The sequence below is a fragment of the Stegodyphus dumicola genome, chromosome 10 (assembly GCF_044657685.1).
Source record: "Stegodyphus dumicola isolate Sdum_Otavi_A_Nest chromosome 10, ASM4465768v1".
NCBI classification, from domain to species: Eukaryota; Metazoa; Arthropoda; class Arachnida; order Araneae; family Eresidae; genus Stegodyphus; species Stegodyphus dumicola.
This window is the reverse complement of record NC_140777.1, coordinates 47,097,122-47,121,252: the sequence shown is the minus strand read 5'-3', so window position 1 is coordinate 47,121,252 and position 24,131 is coordinate 47,097,122. Positions and strand designations below refer to the sequence as shown.

General features: G+C 29.0%; 1 protein-coding gene across 2 annotated transcripts in view; it reads left to right on the top strand.

Annotated features, from left to right (window-relative positions):
- Window positions 1-24,131, top strand: part of LOC118182358 (uncharacterized) — a 41,941-nt gene that overhangs the window by 10,407 nt on the left and 7,403 nt on the right. For both annotated transcript variants that reach the window (XM_035351702.2, XM_035351697.2), the window contains 3 exons: window positions 1,744-1,842; window positions 9,784-9,882; window positions 17,415-17,510. In XM_035351702.2, the coding sequence (XP_035207593.1) occupies window positions 1,744-1,842; window positions 9,784-9,882; window positions 17,415-17,510 (294 nt within the window). The remainder of the gene's footprint in view (window positions 1-1,743; window positions 1,843-9,783; window positions 9,883-17,414; window positions 17,511-24,131) is intronic.

The window sequence follows — 24,131 nt, the reverse complement described above, 5'->3', positions numbered from 1 at the left end:
TATATATAGGCACATGCACACAAAGGTTGAATGAAAAATTTTATAACTGTTGTATTTCTTTACAAGTATTAGATGTGATAGTCCTATTCTGGATTTTGTGAAGATTATACATTGATGTATTTGAATGTGCAGTTGGACTGCTAATGAGCTTTAGTATTCAATCATAGCAAATGGAAGCACCAAGTATGTTTGTCATAACAGATGAGGAAGGCATCTGTGCGAAAATACACCAGAGACTGAATTGTTGTATGTTAAACTTGAGGGAACTGTAATGAAACATTTCAAATGCTACAACCTGCGTATAGTGACAAAACACTTAGCCATGCTTCAGTATTTCAGTGGTGAATGTTCGTCAGGTAACTTGTAAATCATCAATAAAGCACATTCTGGGAGGTGATTACAGATGCAGGCAGTGCTAGATAATGAATGGTGATTGTTATGCGAACATCCTGTAAACTCTTTCACAGTCATGAGCGGGAGGAATTTATTTGGTTCAGAAGCAGTGGTTTTTACTCCGGATAATGACTGACTGCATATTGCTGCTCTTGATTATTAGAACTGACTGAAATTGAAGCTCTAGAATACCCTTCAAATAGTCCAGATTTAGTAGCGTGTGATTTCTATGCAATTTCAACTTATTTCTTTTGCATCAACAGAGGCTGAAATCTGTTTCTTGCTTAAAAAATTAAGAGGGGAAAATTGTGTTAATGAAACTGGTTCTGAAGTAAAAAGTAAAAGTAAAAAGAGGAATGCAGTTAGAAAGCATATATAAATTATACTTATTAATGTAATAGCTAGTGTGATTTCGACATTGTACTGTTACTTGTACTGCTAGAAGTAAAAGCCTAGTTTTTGTTAAGATAACATAATTTTATTAACTGGAGATTATTGTCACTAGTGAAAGATTTATAGTAATACATTTCTAAGAATCTAATCATGGGCAAAAGGTGTAAAATATACCTTTGGTCATTTATTCCCATAGCCATGTGTTGGAATTAGCTGTTGAAGGTTAACTTTAGGGAGTGAGACAGTGGGCTGACATTTGATCACAGCAATTATTTTCTGTTTTCCAAAGAAAAGAGGGCATATGTTTCCACACATTATAAAGACGTATTCTCTCTCTTTATCAACACCAAATGGAAATTTGCTTTCCAGGGCTGTTGTCTTAATCATCTGTACTCTTCATTTTCATCTTTATCTTTACGAGAGAGGATAATGAGTGGAAAGGTCTAAAGTTTTAAAGAGATAAATGGACAGTCTTGAAATGCAAGTGCGAAGAATACTAACATGTGAAATTCTAGTAACTATTTGTTCTTGCAATGCAACTCGCCTCTTTAACTGAGAAAGTAAATTAAAAATTATGATAATAAATCAAAAGGTCCTAAATTGTACTTTCAGAATGCTTAGAGAAAAAATACAAGGGGAGAAATATGCAAATCGGTACAGTATATGCAATTCAAAATGGAAATAAATATGGTATATATAATTGATTTTATGTGAGGGCATCTTTATTTAATAAAAATTAAAGTGTAATTATGTGTAAAGCGATCAATTATATCAGATTATTGTAACTGTTCATTTTAATCTAAAACATTTGTAATTTTTTATTAATTCTACATTACTAATGACTTTGTGTAAATTATAAATGTGCATTCATTTTTTTAAGTAATGAATGAAATAATAAGATATTTAACAACAGTTCAATCAGCAATTGTTTTATAAAGTTTTGTGTTTTTTGTTCAGGATAATGCTACTCCATTGTATATAGCTTCACAGAATGGACATTTGAAAATCATTTCTTATTTAGCTTCCTGTGGAGCAGATATTAATGCCAGAAGGGTGGTAGGTACATTTTTATAAAGCTATTTAAGCTAAATTATTCATTTAATATCTGAACAACCTTCCATTGCTCTAGTATGCTGACATCCACAGCGCCGATTATGTGAGATATAGAGGCTGTTCGCACATTTTTTAGACGATTTTGGTAAGTGGTAATAAAAATTCCTTTGAAATACCATCGCTGTACCCACAGTGCCATCAATCTGTGGCATCAGGACAAAGCTAGCAGTCACAAATCAAAATCCATTGTAAATTTCCTAAATGAAATGGAACATCAAAACTAGTATCAAGGCCATACCCTTCACTGATATCTCTACTAAATCTCCCGATGTGTCACCTATGGATTTTTGTGCTTTCAAACTTTTAAAAACTGCATTATCCAAACATTGTCCCAAAACCCTAACAGGACTCTGGAAAGCTGTTCGGGGGGAATGGGATAGAATACCTCTTCTGCCACTTCAAAAGGCATTATTATCCTGGAAATTGTGGTGTCGAAAGATAGTTCAGAATAAGGGATGTCAAATAGAGCATTTAAAACACAAGAATTTTATGTAATTTAGTTTTGTAAATACAATATACATCGTCTAAAAAATGTGTGAATAGCCTCTGTACTATATCATATATATTTGATTATATGAAATGTATTAGCATTTAGAAAGAACAGTTTCAAAATTAGTTTTAAACTTTCTACTTTGATGTAACTACTTTACTTTTATTATAACACCTAGGCAAACACTGCCATATTTCAAAAATGAAATTAAACAATTTTTGCATGTACAATTTAAGATAAATTTCTAATGTTGAAGTTGAAAAGTTTTTTTTTTTTTTTTTTTTTTTTTTAATTTGATCATTCCATTCATCTATTTTACTTTTTTGTAAGTTCAGGGTTTTCTTTTTGGAGATATTTTTAACTGTAATCTTAGATGATTGAATATTCTTGATTATCATTCAAATTTATATATTTTACATATTCATACTTTTATCATATTCATTATGTCTGAATATCAAATATATCTGAAAATTATATCTACCTTTAAGCATGAGCTAATATTTAAAGCACTTTTAGATAATTTACAACTTATTTCTAAAGAAGAAAATATATTTAATGTTACCTCAAGAAATGGAATTTAAGTAATTTATATTAATTTTTTCCATAAGAATGAAAAGTTCATTTATGTAACGTATGCTAATCCTGCCTTTATTTAGCACCTGAAAAAAGGCAAGATTGTCATATTATTCCTAAGTTAAAAATGTTTGTGAAACTGTTTCTTGTTTATGGAAAATTCTTGTTAAGGAATTTTATATGAACTTTAGGATATTATTACTTAATCAGTTTTAAAGTAATATTTGTCAAGACACATACACTTCCTCTAGTACTTCTGACATTCCTGGAAGTTTCTAAAAAATGAACTGTTTAGGTATCTCTCATAGACTGGTTTTTGATTCCTTGAGTTTTTCGAAACATTGATCCCTTGGACTCTTTTTAATCTAATTTTTGCAGAGACCTGTCTAATTGTGGACTGTATAAGGTGATAATGTCTTTTCTTAGTTTTATTAAAACATAACGATAATATATGCGATTTTGATTTTATAGATTGTCAGGAACAAAAGACAGTAAAAAGTAAATTATTGATTAAATAATTAGCATTAATTAATAAAATTAATTATTAACAAATAATTAATTAAATTATCAGAAAACACAAGAATTTATGTATTTACTTTTCTCATAATTCGAAAATAAAAACAGTAAAGCAAATTCATCATTATAGAAGCACGAAATCATAGAAGTTGAAAAATCTCACTTTAATCTGTAATTACAAAACTAAAAGCATGATGATTACAGTGTTTTCATTTGCAGTCATCAATCTGCTTCTATAGGCTTAGAAATAGTCATAGAATAAAATCTAGTTTTCTTGATTTTTTTTTTTTTTTTTTTTTTTTTTTTTTTTTTTTTTTTTTTTTCAATTTTATTTATAACCTCTTCAGGAGAGATAGTGACATTGCTTGAATTCAGCAGTGCGAGACCTTTTAAGCATTCATTATGCATGGTACTTCTTAAGTATGTTTTCAGCCTTCTCAAACTCAAGAAAAATCTCTCGCTTGTGTAATTCATTATAAGAAGAGTGCAAAAAAATTTTAGTGTTTTAATATGAGGATAAAATTTATCATTGCAGGACAAATAGTATTCAAATGCGAATGGTGAGGAATCATGTTTTAATGTCATCTTAAACGAGTTTCAGCTCGGAAAGTAAAACATCTCTGTGCTCTAAAAATAAATATTCACCTTTTGAATAAAATTCGGCCAATTTCAAAAAGTTATTAACATTTTCTGCATTATTACTTGGGTTCATCTAGCACGAAAATTTTCCTAAAATATTATTTTGCTTCTGCCATCATAGTTTGAGTTGTGAGATCATGTTGTTTATAAAAGGTAAAAAATACTTTGCCTATAGTATTCTTCAGCATTAGCAGCTGGCACATTATTACAATAACTGGAGCATTTTCTGGCATGATTCTGTCTTTCTGAAACAAAATTTCTTCAAGGGCTGCTATAACAGCAGGAAAAAGCTCCACCAAAATGATTATAGAATCGTGTTTTTCAACCCATCTTGTCATACACATTCCAACCAATTTTTGTTTTTGTTTTTTTTACTTTGGGCAATATTCTTCAATTTTAAATTTTAAAAAATGTCACTTTGGTGTTTGAAAAAATTATAAATTCCTTATACAGTCAAAAGTCGTTAATCCGGACTCGTCGGGACTTCGGCGATTCCGGATTATCGATTTTTCCGGATTATAGATCATCAGTTTGAATCTCGTAAGATGGCATGCAGAAATTATAAAATTAAAAATATGAAACCGTAATTTATGAAATAAAGAACAATTATGATCTAAAGGGTATCAAAATTTGCAAAAAGAAAAAGCTTAATATTTATTTGTTTACTTTATTAAACATTTCTTTCAATGTAAGTTGTTTAAGTTTTGCTTCGTTTCATGTGATAATACTTTCTCTTTAATTCTATTAAACAGACATAATTTCTTGTTCAGTTACAAAGTTCCGTCGTTCAAGTCCTATAATTGCTGTGCCAAGAATACCGAATAATTTGTCAATCGAAATTTTTTTGTTTTCAATAACCTCTGTCACTTTTCTTCGCTATCGGAAGCGAATTATAATGACGAGGAACTTGTTTTAAATCATATCAAAGACGAAGCATATCGAGATGAAATACTACATTTGGTAAGGAATTAATTATAAGCCAAATAAAATAAAAACATCTGCGCTGAAGATAAGGATAGTGCTGACAAATCAACTTCCAATTCATTACGCGCCCGCCGCCGAGCAGCGTGAAATTGATAAACAGATTTCGGATTTCAAAACATACTTTCGCTTTAGATCCTTTACATATTAACAAATATATATCGGAAATTCTATTTGATATAATCGAAAGTTTAAGCTTACTTTTATAAAATTGCTCTTACAGTCTGCAAAAAATAATAAGCCGGATGCAATTCGAAAATTAAGGAACAACGCAATCATCAACATTAACTGAAATAGATAATTATTTAGCTTATACGTCCATTATACATAAAATGCGCGCGCGAAAACGTATTCTGCACTTGCGCACACTCATATGCGCAGTCGTAAAAGGTCTTACGCGCACGCGTGAACGCCTCTGCGCATGTGTCAACGCGGCGCATGCGCAGAAAGTTTTTAGTTTTGATGTCCGGATTATAGATCATTCCGAATTATGGGTGTCCGAATTAACGACTTTTGACTGTACTTTTCTCATACAATCTGGATCTCTGATATATTGCATGAATTGGATATTGCTAGATTTAAACTGTGCAAACTGCAGTGGACGTATAAAAAGCAAGAGGATATTTATCCTTTAAATGAGCATTTATGCCTTGCAGTTCCCAACTCATTGATCTAGCTCCATCGTAACCTAGTCCCCTTGAAAATGATAAATTTATTCTGAACAACTAGTAACTGGAATAAGTTGTAGGAATTTTTCATGAATTAAATTATCTTTAATAAAACATTCAGCTAAAGATAACTGCTGAATCCCAGCAATATCAGTCATTTCATCTGCAGTGATGCTGAAACACAATTTGTTTACACTGTTGACAATATCTTTTAATATAATTTCATCAGTGAATGAAATTGTATTAAAAGATATTGTTATATTAAATGTTAAAAGATATTTAATTATATTATATGTTAAAAGATATTTCGTTTTGTGTTCTTCAACTGATGTAAATATTTCTTCCACTGCCTTTCAAATGTTTTTCTATGACATCATCTCCAGCTTCTACACAAAATTTTACCAGCACTCGAAAGTTTCCTTCATTTTAATTTATTTCTTCTGTTAAATTTAAGGGACCATAATCCAAATGCCCCCCTTAAAGCAATTTCTTGTTTACCACTAAAAATTACAGTTTCAATTATAGAACATAAAATTTGTTGATTTTTTAGAAACTTCTTCAGCTTTGTCTAATATTTTGTCGATACGAATGATAGAATTTTCACTCATTTTTGCAAATTTGAGTAAATTTCGAGACATTGTTAGTGATATTTTAATGAATCGGGTTTTTTTAAATATTCTACAGTGTGGTTCCACTTTTTGAAAGGTTCTGATACTAATTTTCTAGTACTCTGATTTTTTGGGCACCTACTTCTTTCATTACAGAACACAATATTTGCAAAAAGCACCATCCATTTTTTTTTTTTTTTTTTTTTTTTTTTTTTTTGAGAATATGACAACCAATGGCATTTTGAAAACCACTGTATTTGAAATTTCAAATTTTTTTATTTTATAAGTGTAATCAGAAAAGTATATTTTTTTATCAGGATACCATATATTGCATAACATATCAATTACCTCAATATTTGGTATCGGTCTTTAATTTATCAAAATCATATCAAAATAAGTTACTGTAATATTTGAAACTGGAGTTTGAATATTATTTTCATTATTTTGGCTGCAACTTGGATACCTTAAATTTTCACTTACTTCCATTTTCACTTGTACATCATCATCTAATATCTTTTCAACCTGAGGCAAACTATTTGTGGTAGACCGAGAATCTTCTTTCACTTCCAGAATATTTTGTTTTTCATCTTCACATACTTTTTTCACAAAAGACAATAATGTGACTTGTTTTTTTTTTATGATTTTGATCACTCTTTTTTACAATATAATTTAAAAATTGTATTTATACAACTTAAAAATCAAAATGAATTTAAGCTGCAGTGAAAGAATATGCATGTTACATAGTCATGTAGAATCATAAAGTAATGCAAGAATTTTTGACTTTTTGTCATGTGGGTTTGCCAGTGTATGTGAGTTTCTTATGTTTATATGCAGTTCTCTTTTGAAGAGGAAGAGAAAAGAAATTTTGTTTTTTCATTTATTAGAATTGAAATTAATTTTACTTTTGTTTGGAATTATTTTACGTACTATATACATAGAATTATAATCAATTGAAAAAGAAAATCAAGGGCTATGGGGGAGGGTCCAGACCCCCTGAACCCCCTCCCTTATTTGCACCACTGGAATATATTATGTTAGTAAGTTTAAAATCTGTATTACTTGTCTGAGTTTATTTAAAATTCATTAATTTTTATTTATTCAACAGAAAATGCAAATTTACATGTGTTCATATTGAAGGAAAGAGGACAGCTTGTTTAAAAAAACATCTTGGAAAATTGATTCTGTTTTTTTCCTTGATGATGCAATGCATTTTTAAAATTAGAATGTATTTAAGTTTTAGAAAATGCAAAACAGATGATACCTCATGTTTAATATTAATGCTTTTTTATGAATTTTAACACATGGATAATCATGATATGTTCTAGAGTGAATTAGTTTATTGGTAATGAAATGCTTGTAATGAATAAACTTTCTGTCAAAAAAATGCTGGCTGTAGATTTGATGCATTTATGTTAATATTAAATTGTGTCAATTAAACTTTAAAAATATATTTAATTTATTTCTGATAATTGTTTTGATTCTCATATTAAAATGTTAAATAAACTACTCAAAATTTAAGAATATAACAATGCTTGGAATCACCAGCTTAAATGTGAGTAGCCCAGATGAACAACCAAATTTTTGGAGATTTTCAAATCCACCTAATATCTGTGTGATGCAAACAGCATGTTATTTTATATCAAAGTATATTATACAGATATTATTCCGTGATGCTGCTTTTAGTGTGATATCTTCAAAATTATAATGATAAATTTCTGCTTTGTGTTTGGTAACATTCGTATATACAGTACAAAGTCTAAAATCCAGACCTCCACGTCATCAAAAGCTTTTTTTCTTTTTTTCCTAAGAAATGTTTTGTATACTTTACTATTGCACATTTGGTATTTATTTATCATAAAAACATGTGGAAGGTCCTGATGTTTAATTTCACATCGGTACTGAATAAAATACCTCCATATTGAAGGAATAATATAATTTATTAAGCACAATTTCATATGATTAATTTGATTTGGCTCCATAGCCAACTTTTTGCTTGGCATACATCTCAAACCAAAGAATTTTACATCGAAATACTGCAGCTTGAGAAATGACTCACGACTTCTAAACACTTTTTCAAATATTAGTAACTGAATACATGGTAACCTTTTACTTTGACATTATGCCTCAGAATGATTACAAACTAACTCCACTTCAATGTATTGATGAGGAGAAATTTAACAGAAATTTCTTTCTGTATGCAAAAAATAGATTTTGTAATTGATGCTTGTAGACTAAAAGATTACATTTAATTCTGTTTGAGTTAAGAATAACTGATAACAAATCAGTTATTCTCAATTCAAACAGCACTAAATGTAAACCTTTAGCCTATGATTCTAATTTATGTTTGTTTATTTTCATTTGTTATTGAAATCTGTGCTGTGATTCTAAATCCACAAGATGTTGCAACTGATAGTAAAGAAAGCCCGAGAGAGATTCTTGAGAATGAAAAATTTCAATTGACAATTTAGTGGGTATTCTTAACATGGCGGTTACGGGACTAGAACAATGAAACTTTGTAGCTGAATAAGAGATTATGCATATCTATAGAATTAAAGCAAAAGCATTAGCACAAAAAAAGCAATTTATATTGAAAGGAATGTTTAATAAAGCAAATAAATAAATATTGAGCTCTTTTTTGTAAATTTTAATTAAGGTTAAAAATGCTTCATCATTTCATAAATCACTATTTCATATTTTTAATTTTACGTTCTCAATTTGTCATCTTACTTGGTTTAAACTGGTGATCTAATATCCTGAAATATTCCAGATATGGAATCACCAAAGTCCCCATCAAAAGCAATTTTTTGTCCTATATAACATACAGATGCATTTTGCCATACCAGTGCCTTATATTTTTAAAATGTAGTTAATTTAATTTTGTAATTATAGTAAGTAATTAAATTAATAGAAGAAAATGTATACTCGTTTTTAATAATTTGAAATTATTTGACTTTGGATAATCTTTATTTTATTAACTAAAATTATGTTGGTATCCACATTAATGAGATGGATGAGCTTGCTGATTCTTAAGTAGCTGTGTTATGTTTGGATGTGTACTGGTAATATATTAAATGTGTCTCTATTTATAAAATATCAGTCTTTGGAAAAAAAGTGATACCAATTGCCATGTGTCATTTCCAAACTTGAGATTTTCAGCCATAGTGTGGTATACACAGCTAATTCAAATTTTAATCTCGAAGAATTATGATAGCAGGTTTTGAGGATCATAGATTGAGAAATGCTGGTGCAAAGTATTCTATTTCTTGAAGTGCTGTTGTATAAAATAATTTTGTTTCTTGAAAGTTATATGTTATGTATAGTCTGTTTTTCTCAGTTATATATCTGCAATTATTTTGTTCCATTGTTAATACCAAATGTTTAAAACAGAATATTTGAATTTGTATTTTAGGATGGTTCCTCTGCATTATGTGTTGCATGTCAAATGGGACATACAGCTGTAGTTGAAGAACTAATCAATTGTGGTGCTGATGTAAATTCAGCTAGACAAGTAAATTATTTCAATTGTTTCATTATATGTTAAGAGCAGTAAAAATTGAGGAATCAAGCTGTGAAATTATAAAATAAGTCGAGACTAAACCATGATATTGGAGAACTGTTGATTATATATACATTTATATATTTCAAAAACTAATGATTATACTATTTGAGAAAGTATAATATGCTTGTGTAAAAAAAACTGTTGTATCTCTTTAAAAAAAATAAATATTTAGTGAACAAAATAGAAATTTAAAATTAAGCAAAATAAATAAATCGAATTTTTAATTTTTTTTAAATATGAATTGAAAACAATTGAAAATCTTTCCATAATATTTTATGACTATGTTTTATTTATTCAAAATTTTTGACTCGTCATGGGGTAATTATCTCAAAAGTTAAACTTGAATAATTAAGGAATTCTGAAAATGCCTTTCATCTTTCTTGACTATTTGAGAGGACTAAATAAACATTAATAAAGAAATATGAAAAAATACATACAAAAAATTTGTTGCTTGACCCCATTCTTAAAGAATCAAGAATATACCGCAGCATGAATTCAGACTTCAAAATAAATAAACTGTAAGGCTGCTATCACACATCCGCTTGTTTCGAAAGAACAAATGTTTGGAACATTTTTTTTACTTTGTCACAGCAGCCAGTCACCACAGATCACTTTGGGGTTAACACAGGGAAACTGATTCTCTATTACAAACAAACTGATAGCATTCAAAGCTAATAGCTGATCGATTAAAAACGAACAACTTGCAATTTTTTTCGAAAGAAAGGAAAAAATCGTGTGTCTTACTTTCATTAGTAAACCAGGCAGAAAAATTGTCCGAAACAGTTGTTTGTGTGAAACAAATCTGTGTGATATGGGCCTAAAAATTTAAATATTTAAAAAAAAAAGTGAAAAGAGAAAGCACATGTACTGCACTAATGTTAGAGTTAAAAACAAAAACTAGCTTAACAAATGAATCACATGAAATTTTACATAGAAGTATACAATAGGCCAAAAATAATTACTAAGAGACTTATTTAAAATATCCTAATTTTCAAATAAAGTAGGGGTTAGAAACAAAGGCCAAAGTTATTGGCTAAATCGGCAAGAAGTTAAAATAGGGGTCAAATCGGCAAAAAAAAAAGACGTTTATGAACATTAAAAATGCTATTCTTAGCAAATAAAAAAAATTTTAGCATTTTTATTATTACTAAGGGATGCTAAGAATTTCGTAGCTACCATTGAAGGCTTTGTTTGTTTAAATTCTACAGTTTAATTTTTTTAGTTCTGAATTTGATTTGGGGTATTTTCTTTACTTTTTGAGAAAGGGTCATAATTTTTATTATTATTTCTTAATCTTTCCTTATAGATATTTTAGTTCTCTCAAACAATCAAAAAGGACAAAAGGCATTTTCAGAACTCCTTAATTAATCAAGTTTCATACATGAGATAATTATTCCTTGATAAGTCTGTCTCAAACATTGAATTATGAATAATTAAGATACAGTTAGTCATAAAATATTATGGAAAGATTTTTTAATTGCTGCATTATTCTAATTTTTTAAAAAAATTATTGTTTTAATTGTAACAAAAATCTTTTATATAAGCATATTCACTTTCCTGGATAGTAAAATCATGAATTTTAGGAAAATTCAATTTACTCAATCTCAGCTACATTTGTGCTAGATTTTTCACACTGAAAGTCCTAAATTTTACTCACTGTATATACAATGTCAGAATATCTTCTGTTTCTCAATGAACACCATAAGCACACATCATCACTGGTAATTTAGACATTGTTGAAGATCAATAATAAAGAGAACTCATGAAATTAGGAACTAAATTTAGGCGAGTCTCCTGCATTAGAAACTTTCGCTGCCTTAATAATATTAAAATTAACCTCAAAGAAGTTATTAAGCCAGCCTAGAAACTTCTACCAAGTAATACATTCTTAGATTATAAAGATGTTTTTAACAAAATTAAACACCAAATTAATAAAATAAAATTTTGGGGTAATTTAAATAGAAATAAAATTAAGCACAAAATCCAGCTGTTGGACAAAAACTTATTATCACAAAAATAGATGAAGGGCGTAATAACTTCAGTATTATTTGAAAAATATATTGCAGCCAACTAATAGCGATGCAGAACTCGGTCAACCAATTACTTACCAAAAAACCACTGTAAAAGAAATATCCATTATAAATAAGCTTAAAGCTTTTCACTACAAGCTTAAAATTTCAATTTCTACTAAAAGCAATAAATTTTCTAACCTCTATGGTCTCAAATTTCATAAAACACCACTTAAATTCAGATTCATACTCAGTGGAACTAAAAATTATAAAAAGCACATTGATTTCTTATTTGCTCAACAGCTTAAAAAGGTTACGAGGTTAAGTTGAAAAATAAGTTTTCCCTGTCGACTGTGGTCAGAGTTGTGTATAAGAGTCAAAAAATAGAATGAGACATTAAAGATATGACATACCTTTATTTTATCACATAGGTACCAAGTACATTGAGACATTTGTCATATCGCTTGATAAGCTTCAGAAAGCCCTCCAGGAAAAAAACAGGGCTTTGCATATGGAAGAAGCGTCGAACGGCTTGTTTCACTTCAGTATTGCTTCCAAAGCGCCTTCCCCCGAGATTTTTCATGGGATGGCAATGATGTTACCATGAAGATGGCAATGACTTTCTGTTTCGGATTGTGACGTGGGATGAAACGTGGGTCCACCATTTCACGCCAGAATCGAAGGCCGCATCTATGGAGTGGAAACATCCGTCATCACCTGTCTAAAAGAAGTTCAAGACAACTCCCTCTGCAGGTAAAGTGCTCCTCACAGTTTTCTGGGACGCCCAAGGAGTTTTGTTGCTGGACTTTTTGGAGGTTGGAACCATCAATGCTACGTGCTACTGTGACACCCTGTCGAAATTGAAAGAGGCGATTCAGAAAAAGCGGCCTGGCCTTCTCACATCTGGCATTCTGCTGTTGGATGACAATGCCAGACCACATTCGGCGACGGCAGCGCAAAACCATATTACAACTCTTGGTTGGGAGCACCTACACCATCCGCCATACAGTCCTGATCTCGCACCAAGCAACTTCCATCTGTTTCCGGCTATGAAGAAAAATCTCGGGGGAAGACGCTTTGGAAGCAATACTGAAGTGAAACAAGCCGTTCAACGCTTCTTCCATATGCAAAGCCCTGATTTTTCCTGGAGGGCTTTTTGAAGCTTATCAAGTGATATGACAAATGTCTCAATGTACTTGGTACCTATGTGGAAAAACAAAGGTATGTCATATCTTTAATGTCTCATTCTATTTTTTGACTTTCATACACAACTCTAACCACAGTCGACAGGGGAAACTTATTTTTCAACTTACCTACGTAATACTTAATTTTTAAATCTGTTGAAAAAGAACACAATTTTTGTAGGAGCATTAATAATGACAAATTATGATTTTGAAAACATGTTCACTGCTCTTCCCTTGCAAGAAATTTACAATAGTTTATTGAAATTTCCAAATCAAATTTCCAGAAATGTTTTCAGTATTTACAGTAGGTAAATGGAAAATATACCTCAATTGCATCCTGTTTTGCAGTTATATTAAATTTAATATCACCATTTTTAAACAAATAAATAGCATTCCTATGGTTACGAATTTCCTGACACAACTCTCTGATCTGTACTTGTTTACTAGAAATTTTTGAACAATCTCTTGACTAAACAAGTTTACAGATACAGTGGCGATATAATTACCTTTAATGATAATGATTCCACAGAAAAATTCCCAATCTACCCTTCTTGCGTAAAAATTAATAAAACCAATAAAAATCAACAATAAATAGATTATCTTGATCTACATATCATTAACTACAAAAAAATTAAACTTAATGATAAAAAAGAATTTTTTATTTTAATATGATTAAACTTATTAATTAGAAATCTAATGTATCAAGGAGAGTAATAGGAAACACAATCAAATTAATATGATTTAAAAAATCTGTATAGAAGTTGACAGCTTAAAAGATGAGATTATTTTACTTACACAATCAAAAAGGAGAGTAAGAAAGGATGTTTTGTATGAATTAAAGATTTGTATATTTTGTAATTAAACTGTAAGAAAAAATATTCTATTTATATTCTGGCCTTTTTTCTTTTTGGATGTAAAGCAATGACTTTCAGCCAATCTTAATTGTAAAATTATTAGTTTTTATTCTGAATTTATTCATTTTGCTGAATCTCACTAGTTTTTACTATGACATTGTCTTATTTTTGTGGAATCATGCCCCACTGCAGGAGAATTTGTGCCAATTGCAACCCCCCATCCATCTCCATTTTCATGCCAATACAGAATCAGCTAGTTACATAATACTAAAATGGACTCTCCCAAACTTTATTCATGGCATTGGCAGCATCAAGCATGTTGCTGTGAACACACCATTTTAAATAAATCACCTTTTGTTTGGCTAAAATGTAAGTAAAATTTGAAATTAATTTTAGCCATTAGTATCTAATAACCAGCCAACCAGCGGCCGAGCAGTAAAGTCGCTGAATACTGGTAGTTCGGTCTGAGGTTCAAATCCCGCGAACGGGCTGGCTGCATGGGCGTTTTCGTGGTTTTCCCCATGTGTAACGTATATACGAGCCAGTTTCCCTTAGAAAGTCCTCCACGAAGGCATCCCTCCTCTTAGGCAGATAGCCCTACTGTCCTTTGCCATAATTAAATACACACACACACAGTATCTAATAACCCACTGTTAATAAGGCATTTATTTTTATATTTCTTTAGTTGCTTTTATTTCATTTGCTTCTTAAGTTTTATCTCGCTTATTCTTTTTTTTTTTTTTTTTTTTTTTTTTTTTTTTTTTTTTTTTTTTTTAAGTATTCTACTATTTTTATTAAATTTGCAAGTATTTAATAGATACTATTTTATTTTTGAAATTAATTATCTATCATCACGTTGGGAAATTTTTTTTCACATTTCTGAAATAATTTAAGATTTAAATTCAAATATTTTATAAAATTTATTAGCAAATTTAAAATTGAAATGGGGATTTTGTTCAGAAATGCGAAAAAGTTGAAATGTGATCCTTTTGAATTGTTGGTGATTGTATAAAGGAATTCAAATTCCCCTTAAAAATCAGGATGTTTCTGTGATCAGCAACAATTTTAATTGTTTAAATTTACTTTACATGGATTTAGCATTTATAAAGTAAAAATTCCAATTTTTTTATTTTCACAAAAGTGCACCATTGCTATCTAAATTTTTCTTCAGATTTCCTGGGAGATAATCTAATTATTTACATATTCTTCTTCATATATGTCATCTTTTGTATTTTAATTTAGAGATCTAGACTAAATGTAGTCTTAAAATAAATAGTTTAAAATTTTTTCCAACGATTATGATGAACATTTTTTTTCTTTCAGATTCTTTTAATAATAGCTACATTAATTTAGCTTTAACTTTTATGCTTTCTTTTAATTCTAAAACTTGCTTTAATATTGCAAAGTAAGTTCTAAACTTTTTTTTGTCCACTTAATTTGGAGTATCAGAGTTTGATAATTTAAAGCATTCTCACATCAGTTTTTGCCTAAAGAACACAGACTAAAAAACAATGACTTTCCTTCAAGAAAATGTGAAATTTTATCTTTTTTTATCAAAATTGTGTACACTGCCAACTCTTAAGGTTTTGCTTATACTAATTTTACATATGTTCCATATCAAAGTTGAAAAAGGGTATTAAAAATCTCAAGCAAGTTCTACAATAGAACAGTATTTTTTTTTTTTTTTTTTTTTTTTTTTTTAAGGGTCATTATTTTCTTGTTTAAGGAATTTTGGCACATGTGTTTGAATGCTTACATGAGCATTGCTCTAGGAAGACTAGTTCATTAATCAGCTGATATTGATAAATTTTGGGAAGACTAAATTTGGGCTGTTACATACTTTTATAAATTAGACCACTGTGGCTACTTGAACTTCAGCTAGTTGGCAAAGTAAAATCTGCTGAGGGGAAGATAAGAAAAAGAAGAGGAGGTTAACATCTTGTACAATATGCAAATTAGACTGGGGATGGATAAACCAGGGTTCTTTGGCTATGCTAGATCCATAAAAGACAAGCCAATAGATACATACTAAATGAGTCATAAATATCATTAACAAACACAAGAAAAGGCTAAAATTTCTTAAACGAATGTTATATGTATAGAGAATAAATAATATTTGCAGATTAGTATACACTCTCACACACAAATGTGGAAATATGTAAAATCAGAAAACTGTCATCAAAACTTGGTCTCAGAACTGTAGCCCTTCATCACATGTATTTGTTGCAAATGCCATGAAATAGGAGGCCTTTAGAATAAATTAAAATTAAGAGTGAGTAAAAACGATTTTTCTTTGTACTTTTGATTGAAATAAACTAGACATTCAGTTTTGAAGTCAACATGTGTGAATATGTTTCTAACATACTACTGTGATTCTATTAGAACCGTGAGAGCTTTTTTCACATCTAATTTGTACACTTTCAGATAATGAACAGTATAACAGTCACCTACACAGGGGAAGTATAGCCATTAATGGGCTTGATGACTGTAACACATTCTTTTCCTGTTGAGGCCATATCCAGAATATTGCCCCAATAGAAATGTCAGCTAATTTATGAAGCTATTGGCTTTCTTTGCTATATAGTTATTATTTGATCATATGAGGTTTTAGTTTAGCATCACTTATGAATAAATGACTTTGATAACAACATGACTTCACACCAAAAAATTTTCACTTATTCAAGCAGCTGAAATCTTTCTTTGGTAACCTGAGGTTTAATGACAGTGACTAGGTGAAAGAAGTAGTCAAGATTTGCATCACAGACAGAATTTTCTGTTTGGAATTAGACAAATAAGTAAACTTAATTGGCATAGATTTTTGAATAAAATTTTATTGATTTTGAGAGCAAAATGGCAGAACTTCTTGTTCAGGAGCTAAAAACATTTTAGCGTAATAGAGGGACATATAACTGATTACCTTTGAAATCAACAGGCCGAGCTAAGATTTTGTTTTTAACCTAATTTAAATTTTGCACTAGTTTGATTTTCAATTGAAGAATTTTCTGTGATGAAGGAATAGAATTCCAGTTATCTTGTCACAATAAGTGTCTGAATGATACCGTAGGAAGGAAAAATTATTTGAAAAAGTGTACAAATTATCTACTGTAATTAGCAGGTGTTTAAAGGGGGTTATATATATTATTATTATTATTTTCATTTCAAGACACTGAAAAGAATATCAGTAAATTTCAATGCATGTAATTTATGCGAAAAAGTTTTTCACTTGTTTATATAGGTACCAAAATTTATTGATTTTCTGTTCTTCATTTTAAATTTTAATACTTATAACTAAAAAAAGGTTGTAGAATGATTTATATTTTTAGATTAGTGTATTTATGTTTGTTTAGTTTTATTTTACATTGCATATTCTTATTATTTTTTTTAATTTGAATAGTTTTGAGAAATAAAATTTAGCCTGTAATTCATTATTTTAGGATGGATGTACACCTCTTTTTAAAGCAGCTCATAAAGGTTTTGCAGGCATTGTTAAATTATTAATTTCTAAAGGAGCATATCAAGGTCTTCTGAAGGTAAGTGCTACTAATTTTTGTACATGAAAAAAAAAAGTTTACATTTTATCCAGCATATAAAATTTTTGATAAAATGATTCGCATGTATTTATTATGTTGAACAAATTTTAAATTCTACTTATTTTCTAATCAATGCACTGAGATTAAGCTGCATTTTTAAGGTAACTAAAATCTATGTTCTTTATAATTAGCCTTTGCTATTTTGAACTCAACAAACTAGCTTTAAAAAAATATTTAATTATGAGCAGCAAACATTAAGATCTGTACAAAATGTATGGTAAATAAATATGTAAAATAAATTATCTTTTATCAGAAAAATGTTTTGAATTTCTGGAAAAATGATGTTTAGCTTAAAGTTACTTTCATTGTGGAAGTTTTGTTTACAGAAATCATAACTTCTTGGCATGTAGACTATAAACAGAAATCATAAATAGACATGTAAAAAAATCTTCTGCTAATGTAATAAAATTCTGTTAAGTTTCTTAGCAAAAATAACTGCATATGAGCTATATATTAATATCTGCATGTGTAACAGAGACAAAGTATAAAACAATTAAATAAAAATTATAGAGTTTTTATTTAGAAGCTATGAAATTAAGCTTACACTGGCTGCTAATACATTTTTGAATAATTTTGACTAAGCATGTAATTAAAATAAATGAAGTATAAAAAAATTAGTTTGGAACAGCCTTTAAATTGAGCAATAAGAAAATTAATCTGCTACAGTCAGAATTTTATAAGTTTAAAATTCCATTGGTAAATTTTAGATTAAAGATTACATTTGGTTTTAAAAGAGAATAATTCAACGAGCAATATGCTCAATATCTGTCTCCATTGTAAATAAAATATTAAACAAAGATATAAAATAGAAAACTGAAGAAAATAATTGTCATCATCTGACATTCATTGTCATCATCTGACACAGTGCTCAAACATAAGTTTGGATGTAGCATTCTTCATGAAAATTTTTTATTATGTGAGGAATTGAAATTTATTGTGACTACAGAGGAAGCATAGCTATATTTCATTGTAACAAAAAGCAGTTTATGTACTGTTGTCAAAAAGAAGAGAAATGCTTAAAAAATTTGGTTTCAGGTATATAAAAACAAGTTTAAAATGTTTTGAGAGTTTTTTTATGGTATGATTAGTTTTCCATGCAACAGAAAGTAAACTTAAGAATTAAAATAAATGTAAAAATTAACTCTATTATTAAAATTGAATTTTAATGTCATTGCTCAGGAAAGAAATTTTATTTATTTATATACCTAATGTAAATGAAATTGAATTCCACCAGAGCAAATTGATGAATAGGCAGATAGCCCTTGCATGCTTTGTCAGAATGTAATAAAAATAAACCAAAGTTATGAGTTGCATTTCAATATCAACTACTAATTAAAAAAATCTGATGTGTACACCACATGACTTTCTTGTATGGAATATAAAATTTATACATTAAATTAAATATTAAATGCATTTTTCTTGCATTGAATTAAATCTACTTCATCGATAGTGCATAAATCACAATAGAATAAATGCACTCTTTAAAATTCACTATATTTGTTTACCATAGTGACACTCTGACTCTAGGTTCACTTAACAGCGTTACGTTTCGTACATATTATAACACAGATCATCATTCGTGTAAAAGGCATGCAGCCTGTTGAGGGCTTTATCAGTCTATATTTAAGTTCCTAATGGTATAAAGATGAGAAAAAAATTCCAAACAAGCAGAAAGTCTTAAAGCACTGAGTGTGGATCTCATAAGAGAAAGAAGTACAGCGCTGTAGTGGAACATAATTTAATGTTTCTATATAATTATTAAGATTTCCTAAGTGGCAACATGATGTAATGTTTTGAATAGTTATTTAGATTCGCCGTGTGGCAACAACAAGTCGAGCTAAAAACGTCGTTATTTCGAACGTTCTTTGATAAGCGTTGCATAAGCTTTATTTCTTAAAAGTTTGTTATATTCTTATGTAAAATAAGTAACATGTTGCAAACAAGAATGAAAACTGTAAAAATAAATATGCTGTTTCTTTTAAGAGCAAAATAAGCATTTATTTCACTTATGAAAAGCTCTGGCTGATAAGTTTCGGTTTCGCTTATTCATCAAAGCCACATTAAAAGATTGGTGACCCAAGCGTTTGGTAAGCTTTATTTCTTAAAAGTTTGCTATATTCTTATGTAAAATAAGTAACATGTTGCAAACAAGAATGAAAACTGTAAAAATAAATATGATGTTTCTTTTAAGAGCAAAATAAGCATTTATTTCACTTATGAAAAGCTCTGGCTGATCAGTTTCGATTTCGCTTATTCATCAAAGCCACAACGCCATCTGTTTGACTTGAGTAGAATCTTGAGTAATGGCATATCTTTGGAGTGATGTTTGTATGGCACCATTTGATTCCATCAATGGCATATCTATGGTATAACTTTGAAGTAGTAGATCCTTGAGATAGTTTCTTGAGACAAATTCTATTTGTCATAAATACAGTGAAGAGCATAAAAATAAGTTACAAAAGAAAAGAAACAATTTTGTACAGGTATATGTGCATAAACAATTCTTTCAGGACTCAGGAAGTTTCCAATTGTCTTATCTACTACGCCATAGAGCTGTCGTATACAGAATATAATATATACAAATACAGTCCACAAAACTTGCTATATCAGGTACAAAAATAAAAACTTGGCTAAACATTAATAAAATATAAAAGTTGTTTAAATGAAGTAAATGAAAAATATTAGATAACATCTACAAGCCCTACCATTTAGAACTGTGATAGATAGTGCAAGGTCTTTTATGATTTTGCTCTATGATGTAGTCATAATTGCCTAATTTCTTAATGATTTCCTTGTTGTGTTGATCACATTTGAGGAAGAATTTATACAAGAATTTTAGAATTTCTGAGTCTAGGTTTAATCCTAAGGTCATTATGCAGAGTGGAGTTTCTTACGAACCAGGGAGCATTGGCTATGATTCCCAAGGCTTTATTTTGTATTCTTTGAATTTTTAATCTGTTCGTACAAGCAGTAGCCACTCAGGCTAAAGAAGCATAGAGTAGTATAGGTCTTATGGCTTGTAAATATAAAATTCTTTTAGTAGCGATACTAAGAGTTGAGTGTCTGCCTATTAATGCATAAACACTTCCAATAGCTTGGTTTGCTTTCATGCAGATATAATTGATGTGATTTTGAAAGGTTAATTTTCTATGGAAGTGAACACCCAGGCATTTGACTGAGGTATCACGTGCTATTTCAATATTATTAAGTTTGATATTTTCAAGAAACTTTCTTTCAAGAAACTTTCTAGTGGGGCTGTTTTTGAAAATAAACCAACACTAAATTTTTCAGTGTTGATTTTTATTTTCCAGCCATGGATAAATCTTATCAAAGGCTGCTTGAAGTTTGGCGACAGCTTTTTTAGGATTCAAAGACTTGCTTAAAATCACCGTGTCATTCGCATAGCATGCGATAAGGCTTCTCTAGGATAATTAAGGATATCATTGATAATGTGTATATTGAAGAGCACAGGTGCTAAAATACTACCTTTTGCTACTCCTGCAGTGATGTTTTTAATTTCAGATAAGGAATCTTTAATTTTAATGTGGAAGGTGTGTGATTGAAGATAACTGGCTATAAGAAGAATGATTTCTGGTGGACATATTATAACTCAGAATGCACAAAATTTATATCATTTAAAGAATTATATAATCGTTGCCACATGTTCTATTCAAATACTATAATAAATGTAAAATGATGTATAAAAGAAATTAAGCAAACAAAACAAAAAAGAAACAGTTTTTCACAGACAATTTAGTATTTTTCATTCAGTTAATTCAGTTCTCACTTCCCGACACGGCAAAAATACATGAAAACTCAAAATATCTATATTAAAAATTACAAAGTAAATTTTAAATACTTATTTCCTCGAATCAATTCTAAAATGGATTAAGCATGATTTACTTCGCAATAATAAAAGAAGGCATTATCTTTGTAGTTGCAAAGCTTAGTTTCTCTAGATTGGCTACAAATCCGTTATTCAGCCAAGTTTCAAATGTAAATAAACATGGCCACCATCGCAAAAATAATTAGGCTTAGCCGCACTTAAACAACTTTTATATTGTTGATAACTCTAAAAATATTGCATGCAGATTTACTAAAGCCATAAAAACCTTAACCAGAAGACAAGAACAACATAATTCAAGCATTTTTTAAGGAAAAAATGCACATTTTACAAACATATAAGAGTAAAGAAACTGAGATCACTGAGCCGGGTAACAGACTGAATATATATATAAATATATTTATATACGTTTGGTGCAGCCGATTGCAACAAAAATACGAGGTGCACATCTACATGTTATAGCAGTCCTATATTCAAATTGCGATTTTCATGTCTCGAAAGCCCGACTTAGGATATGTATTAGATTTATATACAGCATTGTTTTAATATAGGTATTCTGACACAAAATTGGACTTTTTCTGAAATGTCATGCCAAGTTTTTTTCCAAATTTCGATTCTACAACTCAAATTACTCCAAACTGCCAAGTTTCGTAAAAATAGCACGAGTATTTTTTAAAAAATTAGCTCTCAAAATTTTAGCTCCTCAATGTTAATTGAGTTTGGTATATATTTATTAATATCTCTTTTCTTATAAAACTTATTTCATTCTTCTTTTCAAATTTCAAAATTTAAGTTCATTCCAAATAAAATTCGTTCATTTTTTATAACTTATTTTTAAAATTTGTATTTTTAAATAATTTTTATAAATTTTTCAGAAAAATTTTGAGTTATATTCTATAAAGTTTTTACCATTATCTTAAAGTAGATGTATTTCTAACCAAACCTGCAAAAATGTAGTTTTTTATTAAATATTTCTGAGATGTACATGAATTTATATATTTGTGCATTTGGAAATTTGGCATATTTGTTAAAAACGATAATAATATCAAATGTGGTTTACACACTTTGTTAAAATGAGATACATTCTGGCGACGTTGGAGGTCACAAGAAGAACTCCTAAGAACTGCTAATGTAAACAAACAACCTTGTGCTATGGATGTGTGTTGAAAGTTCTGAAACTTTGTTTATTTTTAATTAGTTATGAAATCTGCATTTCATCTTTAATTATTATTTCATCCATTAATTAACTATACATTCATTTGGTTAATATAATTTTGTTAACTCTTATATGTTATTGTTATGTTCATGATACTCTTTTGTTCACTGCTTTACCATGTTTTGATTGTTAATATTTATTTATGAATTCTTTCCTTGTTCTGATAATTAATTCATTTATAAAAAATGTAAAAATGAATGTATAAAATCATGTTTACATAGATTGCTCTTCTACACTAAAAAGAAAGTTACTAGTTACTATAAATATTTGTAAGTCATAATTTTATCAGCTTAACAAGCAGAACAGTAAATATAAATAGCTGGTTTCTGAAAATCATAATAGTCAAATTTCCGGAGCACTGTAAATGCAGTTGGCCCTTAAATCATGTAAGAATAATGATGCCAATGTTCTGCACAGTTCAAAATTAATATATAATTTTGTACAACTTAAAAAATTAATTTTTAGCAACTGACTATTATCCTATTGATAGTATATACTACAAATTAACACATTTTGTATACTATAATATAAATCTCAAAAAGAAAAATATAGAGATTTGTGCAACTGAGTTCACTGCAGTACTAGCTGTGGAACTAATATTTTTTCCTAATATATTTTTCTTCATTTTATAATTATAAATAATAAAAAAGTACTATCTGTATACATTTTAAATATTCAAAAACTAAATTTGAAGTTATTTTTAATCTTGTAAGTTACATAATTTATGTGCAGAATTTTTTATTTTAAAACCATGTAGCTCAAAAAGATTTTCAAGTGTATTTATTGAAAAGATCTGCCATAAGAAATAGATTAGTGTAATTCTAATGCATATACCTAAGGCAGATGTTATCTCAAACTATGGACTGACACAACCACTGGTTTTCAAGGACTACATGCTAATTTAATATTTAAACTAAAAAAAAAACTCAGCAATCTCCCATGAAAAGTTAGAATTAATTATAAATTCTTATAAAAGCATCCTTTTATATTAAAATGTTTCAGTATTACTGATGCTTCTAATATTACAGCTGTTGGTATCCTTAATATCTACAATGGAAGATATTACAAAAATTAATATTCCGATATTTATGTGTATTCATTAAAAATCGATTACAACAGCTAAAATATTAAAACATATCCTGATGAAATTAATCAAATTTTAGCTACATAAAATATTCTATGAAACTAATTAATATTAATAAAAGAAAATTGGCTTTGTATTTATTTTCTTGCAGATAAACAGATCTTTCATGAATTCGGCTATTTCAGTAATTTAGAAGAACTATTCATGAACTATGAATGTATACTATTATTACACTTATATTTAAAAGTTTGGAAAACGTTATTCAAGATCTCAGGAATAGTTTTCAATAAACTTATATGCAGTTAAATTTCTTAATAAAAACATTATTAATACTGGTAAGCATCAGTTATAAATCTTACCTCGTTTTCTGCAGAAATTTGCACAGATGTTTCATAATTAATTGATTTCTTCATTTTG